Here is a 10,381-nt window from a genome sequence, read left to right on the forward strand (position 1 = left end):
AATGAATACAAATAATACAAAAATGACAAACACAACAACCTAAAATGAAAATGAAAAATGTAAATATAAATAATAAAAAATATGAATTAATACTACAATAGTTTGGACATAATACTAAAATAACGCTGGGCTCGTTTATTAAATATTGTCTAATTGCATTACGTTTTAAGCTAATAACATGAATGTTGCACCTGCATTTCTCCCACATTACCATGCTTGAGAAAAAAACAGACTAATATTGACTGTTTTCAAACAGTTTCAAACACTTCTGTATGCAATCGGTCGAACAGACCCACTTCACACCACCGTATAAGGCAGAGCTTAACGTGTTGACATATTTCATGACATTCTGCAGAATTTTGCTTCTTGATTTTTATTTTGAAGGCTGTGTTCTGCTTTCAGATGTGGGTCAGTGTGTCCTGCCTCCTCATGTGGGTTATGCCAAATAAAGCGCTGTAGGACAGAGAGACTGGCAGTGTGTCAAACGCTTTATCAGCTGCTGTAAAGTGTTGTGTCTGCAGCGCTCTGATATGCTCTCTATCATTTTGATATTGCATGAGATCATTTTTCCACGTTGTGTTGTTGTTGGACTCTCTTTGTTCAGACACACTGTTTCATCAGAGGTCCTTCTGGACAGATTCATGCATGTTAAAAGCAGAACCTCTCAAGAGAACATTATTTGTTGATGGAAAACGCTGCTATCATAGAGTAAAACATGTGTTGTTATTGTTAACAAACTAATTAAAACTAAAACTAATAGAGTCTATTTATAAACAAACTATGAAATATAAATATTAGATAAACTTAAATAAAAAAATAGAAATGTTGCTGAAATTAAAATAAATTACTAAAACTGGAATCAGAAAAAATTCTAACTAAATAGAAATAATAAAAACAAAATTTTAAAACAAAACAGATTTTTTTTAAATGAAAAACTGAAAATACATAAATATAATATAATTAAAAAATGATTAAATACTATAATAGTATATAAATAATACAAAAAAAAGGCTCTAGATTAAAAAATAAAACAAAAACATCTTCATGTTTTCATGATTCTTATTTCAGACCTTAAAAATCATATTTGTAAAAATATTTATGAAATATAAACATTAGATAAACTTACATTTGAAAAAAGGAAGAAAATTTGAGATGTAGCTGAAATAAAATTACCAAACTAAAACTGGAATAAGAATACATTACAGCTAAATAGAAATATTCAAATAAAGTAATGAAATGACTAGAAAAAAAAGAAATAACTAAAACTAAAATAAACTAAAAACATAAAACTAATTAAAACATTATTAAATACTATAATATTATATAAATAATGCTAAAATAAGACAAAAAATAAGATCATAATAACATAATTCTGGATTCTTTACCTCAGTGGTTCTTATTTCAGACCCAGATTATACATTGCACATAGATTGGCAACTCGGATTGGTTTTTTGTAAAAAATCAAACAAAAATGTCCCTAAAATCAATTTTTTTAAACTAAAACTAATGTAAATGCATGATTTAAAATGATCCCGGCGCAGCAGCATTGACTGGAACGAGACTTTGTCTGATCAATGGCAAAAGCAAAAACATTTGGCAAACCTGTTTGAACGGATCATGGTTGCAATTCAGTTCGGTAATGCAAATGGTCTAATAGTGACACGCTTTCCTTTAAAAGACAAATGTAAGGCATCTGGGCCACATACAGCAGAAATCTGTTCTATACACAAGCAAACACAATGACTACTGTATGTTTGGAACTGAATACTAGCATACTGCACAGTCCACACTGAATACTGCCAACTAGTTTAAATCTAGTTTAGGCATTATGCCACAACAAACATTCCGATCAGAATTATGCTTCATTCTTGTCACATGATGTTGTATGCAGTATGCTATTCCAAACACAGCCAGATGTGTGAGAGCGGCAGAGAGCAGCGTGGGTAATGACGATGTGTGCATGTGCTCATGGGTACCTGCACTGTCTGTTTGGCCGCGCTGGCCGTTTGCTGGACCGGATCAGACCACCAGCAACCAGGACCAGACGGCACATTTAGATGAAGAGGAACCAAATCATCACAACATCATCACTGAATGAATCATCACATGATTATAATCACAATGTTAAGAGTCACGGATTACAAGAAAGAGCTGCATTCCATAAACACTTTACTTAAAGCCTTTATGTGAAAAAGCCTTTAAGTTAAAATGCATTATAATATTAGAAGGGTTTTTCCCCTTGTCTTTTAATGCACTTTGCTTTCTAAAGTTGTAACAATGAATAGATAAGTATTTATGAGATCATACAATGCATTATAAAGTGCATTACAATGCATCATGAATACATTAAAGGGGTCATATGATGCGATTTCAAGTTTTCCTTTCTCTTTGGAGTGTTACAAGCTCTTGGTGCATAAAGAAGATCTATAAAGTTGCAAAGACTAAAGTCTCAAATCCAAAGAGATATTCTTTATAAAAGTTAAGAGTCAACCACGCCTATCTAAAACAGCTCGTTCTAACACGCCCCCACATACCTACATCACTATGTGGGAAGATTTGCATAACGCCGCCCAAATGTTCACGCAAAGAAAGAAGGCGTAACTTTTATTCTCGCTGTAGTATTGTTGCTGCCGCCATGTCGTGAAGACGCTACTTTGCGAAACTACTTTGTTTGGTCTTCCAAAAGAGGATGATATCTGCTTCGTCATGCCTAGAGCTGATCCGTGCTGGTTGCTGAGGAAATACAACAACTTTGAGGAGTCCAGCCCGGGGTCGTCACGTGTGGTTGCCGCAAGCCTCCTTCGTCGAATCCACCGCCGCCGCTCACTCAAAGCCGCCGTGTGTGATGCTGTGTTTCGTTGTGAAAGCGAAACTACTTAGTTTGGTCTTCCAAAAGAGGACACGACTAGAAATCAGTGGTTAAGTTGTATTTACAACACTGTTCCAGAACACTTCAACCCAAATATTCAGATGTGTGCAGCACATTTTATGGAGGACTGTTTCCTGATCCTGGGAGAGTAGACTACAATGCCGGCTGTTCTGACTCACAGACTGTGAGTACGTTTTTTAATATTTAAAGAGTTTTTATATTTTATATATTTAAAGCGAGTTTTTTTGGGCAGTGTAGAGTAGCGCTTGTTGTTTGTCATTTCTCCAATCACAAACACAGACATGGTTTTATGTTTACGAGGCGCGGCGCGATGCAACGTGTAAAAAGACAGTATAAGTCATTATATTCCATAATTATGTCCCCACTGGATGCAACGAATGCCTCGTTTATAATGGGTTTTCATGTTTTTGAATCATCGCTCCGGCCTGACAGGGCATCACAGTATGGTGAGGGGCGTAACATTTCCGTCACACGCTTGAGGTATTCAGCCAATCACAACGCACTGGATATCTGGCCAATCACAGCACACCTCGCTTTTCAGACCGATGAGCTTTGTAAAAATCGACACGTTTCAGAAAGGCGGGGCATAGAGGAGAAACAATAATGTACAGTATGTGGAAAATAATGTGTTTTTTTAAACCTTAAACCGCATAAACACATTTAATTACACCAAATACACAAAATAATGTTCTTTTTAGCAACATCATATGACCCCTTTAAAACTACTTTTATAATGCATGTTATAAACAAAGGCTTTAAGTGAAATATTACTGAAAATTATTTTTCATTTGTAAAAACAAACAAAAATCATGTTTACAGTAATGCATGTGGAGGAAATTTTATTTGTATTATTATTAGTTTTATTTGCTTTACTCTACTAAAGAGTGTTCTTTTCTTCTCTAAATGCCTCATCTGTATACTTGAGTTTTTCATGAGCTGAGAGAGAACAGGAAATTTATTTGATGTGTGAAAGCCAAGTGTGAGAAAGAAAATGTTATTTTAGCTTCTTAGAAAATTATTTGCATTAAATACTTAGAAATGCATATAAGGGATAAATGGACACATATGATGAATATGATTGGATGAGATTTGATTTGATTTGGTCATAAATATTGAATCAAACTTTGTGGCAGTCTACAGCCAACCCTGAAATACTGCATGCATGTAGGCCTTTTCCTGCAGGAAAATAAATCTTCAAAATACACAACATGCGCTTATTATAAGAACAGCTTCTATTGTTGTAAAAAACCTTTTTCATGTAAAGTGAAAGTTACTGGATTCACTGTAAGTGCATGACTGTACACATGATTTCTGCTTGTTTGAGAGATTATTTATTATGCTTTCTGTGGTTATTAACAGCACGTCGTACATGCTGTACAGATGCTGGTGTTCCTTTTTTAAGGTCTGTTTGTCCAGCATTGTGTTTGATGGTGTTTTGAATGACTTTTAAAGAAAAGAAGAGAATAAAACTTTTCAAATGCAGAAAACAATCAAATGTTATAGAATGCAGCTCTAATTCAGAAACCAACATAAAAAAAATAAATAAAAAAAATCAAACAAACTTGGAAATATAAAATTTCAAGTGTTTGGAAATGTTAAAGTAGTAGGCTGGACAGAATTATTAGTCAATTAGATTCAATTCTGTGTTTTCTTTTCAGTTTCATTTATTTATTTTTTATCTTTTGTTCTACTAATATTAAAATCCAGTGTTACTTTAGATTTTTAGGTTAATCTCACAAAAAATGTCTGCATCAAATTTTATCCGAAAAGCAAAAGAAGAAATAATATAGAAATTGTATAGAAAAATAACGTTTCAATTTCTAGGACTAAGATTTGTTTTTGCATTGCGCCACTACATATACCTTCAAAAATATTAGAATAAAATATTAGAATAATATTAAAATGAAGAATAAAATAAAATGGATTGAAAAAAACTATAATAATTATTATATAAAAATAATCGTTTTTCTTATTTTGTGATGAAACATGATTTTGTGAGAGATCTGGCTGATTGCTGGTTTCCAGCTGTTGTAAATGAATGAATTATTCCAGTGAAATGAAGTGAGTTGTACATGATTTTAGAGTGAAAATAACAATTGAAATGAAGAGATAAAAGCCATGCAGAGCAAATTAGCCAACAAGCTGCATCTACTGCACACTCATGCTGCTGAAAAACTATTTTAATAATAAAAAAATTAATTTCCCAATTCCCAATTTAACAAAAGTTCAATACCCTCTGTTTTCTTTTAAAGGTGACATATCATGAAAATCGGACTTTTCCAGGTTGTAAGTGCTATAATCAGGTCCCTGGTGCATCTACCAACCAAGGAAACGTGAAAAAGATTAACCCAGTAACTTTGTTTAGGTAAGCCTTTATCTGCAAGCGTCTGAGAAAACCAGCGTCTGATTTCGCTCCCTTGGTGACGTTGCAAAGGGATCTCATTATAATATTACCGCCCTTTAATCTGTAAGTTTCCACTCAAGGCACGTCATTTTGATTTTGCAAGCAACAACGGTGTAGCAGCTCTAATGCCATGGAGAAAGTTTGAGCAAAACATGCTAACTGTTCTGTCCTTGGCTGCACAGACGAGCACACAACACTGTTTAGAGTCCCAGCCTCAGAGCAGACAAGACAGCAGTGCATTTATTGATTTATTTACTGTATATTGCTGCTGCCACACAGATCTAATATAAACATGCAGCTGTTAACCTTCACAGACATAACCAACAGTTTTTGTAACTCGTGTGTTTTTAAAGTAAACTTGTGTGTGAATGAGAACTTAGTTTAGTACTCGCATGCTGTGACAGCCGCTTTCTGTGCGTGTGCTTCTGATGTGTGCGCTCAGAAAACCCTATATCTGAAGTTTAAACTCATATGGTTTAAAACGCATGATTTCAGCGAGATAAACATGATAATCAGAACCATAACAGATGTTTTTAGCAGATACCAGCTGTAAAGGCGCAGCTCTATTCTGGAAAAGGGGGGCGGAGAGCAGCAGCTCATTTGCATTTAAAGAGACTGAGTAGATATACTGCAGTATTTCCTCTCTCAGTCGGTAGAAAATATGGTTAACACCCGGACATGCATGAAAAAAAAAACCCCGTCATGTACCATGAAACCAGTATAATTTTGGAAAATACCGTGATATACATTTTTGGTCATACCGCCCCAGCACTAAGACTTATATTACATATTGTAAAAAGGGGCATAATATGTCACCTTTAAGAACTAGAAGACCGTGTAAATGTGAGTGTGAGTGACCATCCTGAACCCGTCGAGCTTGTTCAAAGTGAATCCGTGCACAAAACCAGCTGTGTTTGACACAAGGTGTTGCATGATTGAGTCTTTACCTGGCACCGGGTGGCATACGGTTCTGCCAGCTTCCTCAGCGTGGCCACGCTCTCCTCCACCTGCCCTCTCTCAGGCTGCACACGCTGGATCTTCTGCTGCGGCCTCGTGTAGAGAGACAGCTGCGAGAGCAACGGCGATACAGAGTCAAAGTTCAAATAAACATCTTTCCCTTAATGTTAAACTCTTGTTTGTAACAGTGCGTTCTGGTTCTGTTGAACACATACAGGTCAAACTGTCCTAAAACTGTAGAATTCCTAGTTAAACTCTTGCTTGTAAACAATAAACAGCCAAATACGCATCTTTTCTCTCATTACTGTAATGCATCTGGATATTTTACTTTAAAATTCTAATTTGTAATTTAATTTTTGAGTTTAATGTTAAACTCTCATTTGTAATACAGATCTGTTTGGCTCGACAGAATTATTAGTCAGTTAAATAATAACAGTTTCTAATAATATTATAATCTGGTATGAGTGTTAAAAAAATATTTTAAAAGTGTGAATCTCGTCAAACTTGTCTGCATCACATTTCACCCCAAAATAATAATAATAATATTTTAAAAAAACAGTAAGAAATTGTATAGAAAAATTTAGATCAATCAATCAATAAACAAATAAAAGTATTATCTGATGTTTTGCATCTTGACATTATTTTCATGACAAATAAACACATTTTCACACCAAATTCCCATTACTGTACTGCATCCAGACTTTTTACTTCTGAGGTTTTTTTTGTAATTGTCATTATTCTCAACGGTTTTCTGGCTTTAAATTAAAAAATAAAATGTTGCTTTAGCAACTAAATTAAAATAAGTTTAAATTGACGTACTAAAATCAATAACACTGAAAATACAGCTAAATAGAATTTGTTTAAAAAAAACTAAATCAAATGACAGACACAAAATTTCTAAAATTAAACTTAAAACTGAAAATATTAAAATAAAAGCCAATTCAAAATACACTATATTAAAAATACTAAAATAGCACTAAGTGTAATAAAATTTTATAATGTCATAATTTGCTGTTTAATACATTTTCAGTATTCTAATCATGTATGTTTTATATTTGAGCATATTTTTTCTGTTGCTGCACAAGGCAAGATTATATTATTTATAATATGAAAAAGTTCTCAGATATTATTTTAGGTTTATATTATTCCCCAAAAAATTAAACAATTTTTAAAATGTTGATTTGGCTTTGACTTTGTTTTTTAAATCGGCATCATTTATTAATTATCATCAATTAATATAATCATTATTCTCAATGGTGATTCTCATTCAATTGAATTGACTTGATTTTCTTCATGTAAACTGCATTGTTTTCTTTCTCAGTTGATGTTAGGGTTCAGACGTGACTGTGATATATGACTTTACCTCATCTACACTCAGAGCTGTGCCGGGTTTGTCATCGTCATCATCAGCGGCCGCCAGCACAGAGGCTGAGATCAGTCCCAGAGTGCCAGAGACTCCTGCAACCCCTCCGACCTATCAGAGCAGCCGCAGCGCCGTCGCCACGGAAACAGAGAGCATGAATGAACCGGTCAGATGGAATTTCCAGGTCAAGCACAACACACAGCAGAACTTCACAACGGCTGAAGTGTGCTCACTGTCAACACATGCTGAATGTTTCTTGTTTAAGCAAGAATGACACACAGTCTATTTACTCAAACTGCTGTTTTGAGGACATTCAAGGTCCCTCGGTTTCTCTGCAGGCGTAGAGAGTAGCTGTGACATAATATCAGAAACTGGAGGTCAAATCATTTCAAATATGGCCAAAGTTGAGGTCAAGGGTTGAAGACACACAATAACTCTGTTTTGATCCTCTTTTTCTAGTCCTTTGCTTTTCACATGACTGATATTCACTTCTACTTGCATATGAGAAATTGATAACATTGCAATTTGTACGTTTTAAGTATAAAGTTAAGCTAGGTCATTCCTGTTTCAGTCATGTAACAATTAGTAATGTCTATTGAAAATTGTTTTTGATCATTGAAGCGAGTTCAAATAAAGTATAAATATTAGATGAAAATGTTGCAACTAACTGAAAAGTACTAAAATCACTCGAACTGGAAATGAAAGCTAAATAGAAGTAACAAAACGAATATAAAAATAATTTAAAATTAAACTAAAATGAAAACTGACGATATAAAAATAAAAGCTAATAGTATATAAATAATATATGTATAATGTATATAAATAATAACAGAGCACTAAGTGTAATTACATCGTTTAATGTCATTTTTCTTGATTGTTTTAACATTTTCAGTATTCGAATCATCATGTATATTTTATATTTGGGCATATATTTATATTTTTTCTATTGTTGCACAAGTGTTGCCACCAGGAAAGATTATAATATTTATTAAAAACAAGATTATTTTAGGTTCATATTAATCTTTCTGGGATAATCAATAAAATAAAAAAATAAATAAAAAAAAATATATATATTTTTTTTAAATGACTTTCATAATAGTGTTAAATAAATGACCCATATGATGCGATTTCAATTGTTCCTTTCTCTTTGGAGTGTTACATATTTACTTTGAAAGATGAAGCTGGCGATTATGGTAAGGGGCGTTACATTTCCGACGCGTGCTTGTGGTGTTCAGCCAATCACAATGCACTGGGTCAGCTGGCCAATCAGAGCAGACTGCGCTTGTCGGAAGGAGGGACTTTGTAGAAAACTAAGCGTTTGAGAGAGGCGGGGCATAGAGGACCTACAATAATGTACATTATTTGAAAAATAATGTGTTTTTTGAACATTAAAGCATGTCAACATATTCTGTTACACCAAATAATGATCTTTAAAAAAGCATCATATGACCCCTTTAAAACAGCAGTGAAACAAAACATTTTCAGTTTCTCTTTAGGATTTAACGGTGTTCTGTCGCCATCTGGTGGCCAGATGTGGAAACGCAGCTGCGCGCTGTTTTATTATTTTAATAATAAAATAGCCAAACTAATATAAAATGTAAGGTTGGTATCACTCGATTTATAAACTTTGATTTCATCTAATATTCGCTGCACAGACAGTGGCAAAGTCAATAAAAGCCTAAAAAGAGTTTGACTTGTACTACTGGTGTAATGAACATTTTTATACAATAAACTCAGTCTATAGAATCACAGCAGCCTAAAATCCTAGATAGAACAGCGGTGTTAGCTTTATTTAAACAAGTTAAATAGTTAGTTGCATCTCTTCTGCAGTGCCCTTGTATTTCCTGCCCTCAAATGCCTCTTTATAAAGCTCAGAAATATATAATAATCTTTATAATAACATCAGCTCGACTGAAACCCGTGCACCTGTTTCTTAAAGCCTGGACATCAGTGTGTTAACAGGAGGAACAGAGTCAAGAGCACGAGCTGAACGACAGAAGTGAACTTTCTAATGCTCACCTTGTACATGGTCCAGTCTTCTTCTCCTCCTTCTTTCCGACTGCGCGGCTGCGATCAGACTTTCACCCGCTGAGCGCCATCTAGAGTTCATCAAGCGCAACTACACTCCCGGGACATTTACTCCTTTTTTACAGGTTGTTCATATTTATTCCATATATAATATAATATCATATATATATGACAGTTCTACAGTACTAGGGCATAATACATAAACATTACAATAATTGAAATGTACATTAATTTTGAATAAAATTTTTAGCAATAGGATAGAAATTGATATTTATTTATTTATTTATTTATGCATATATTTATATTACGTTTTTATGCAATCTGTGTATTCAGTGATTCTGTTTGATTCGTTCCTGGTACATTTCACGAAGAATTAAAAAAAAGAAAGTACAACACTGAATTAAACATGACATTTTGAAGTAGAACAACTTAAAAAGTGTTTTCTTCTCTAATGTACTCCAACCCATAAGACAAGAATATGTATTAAAATATGTGTTAAAATATATTTCAAAATACATCAATCTATGTGTATTCAGTGATTTATTTTATTCATAGCTGGGTTATTATAGTAGAATACAATTAAAACTATTTAAAAAAAATTAGTTACTTAAAATAAAATAAAAAGTGTATATATATATATATATATATATATTTGAATTCTTTTAACATTTACTTCAGCTAGTGGCCAAGACAAAATTTTTCATTTTAATTTAATTTAACTCAAACTGAAATAAAATTG

At 33.5% G+C, this 10,381-nt stretch overlaps 1 protein-coding gene across 1 annotated transcript in view; it reads right to left on the bottom strand.

Moving 5' to 3' along the window:
- Window positions 1-9,724, bottom strand: part of apooa (apolipoprotein O, a) — a 14,188-nt gene extending 4,464 nt beyond the window's left edge. Inside the window, exons 1-5 of the mRNA XM_016246771.1 lie at window positions 9,634-9,724; window positions 7,615-7,725; window positions 6,242-6,361; window positions 1,897-2,009; window positions 1,174-1,183 (exon numbers count right to left, since the gene is read on the bottom strand). Coding sequence (XP_016102257.1) covers window positions 1,174-1,183; window positions 1,897-2,009; window positions 6,242-6,361; window positions 7,615-7,725; window positions 9,634-9,642 — 363 coding nt within the window. The 5' untranslated portion in view covers window positions 9,643-9,724. The remainder of the gene's footprint in view (window positions 1-1,173; window positions 1,184-1,896; window positions 2,010-6,241; window positions 6,362-7,614; window positions 7,726-9,633) is intronic.
- Between the last annotated feature and the right edge of the window lie 657 nt (window positions 9,725-10,381).

The sequence above is a fragment of the Sinocyclocheilus grahami genome, unplaced genomic scaffold (assembly GCF_001515645.1).
Source record: "Sinocyclocheilus grahami isolate Dianchi unplaced genomic scaffold, SAMN03320097.WGS_v1.1 scaffold811.1, whole genome shotgun sequence".
In the NCBI taxonomy this organism is placed as follows: Eukaryota; Metazoa; Chordata; class Actinopteri; order Cypriniformes; family Cyprinidae; genus Sinocyclocheilus; species Sinocyclocheilus grahami.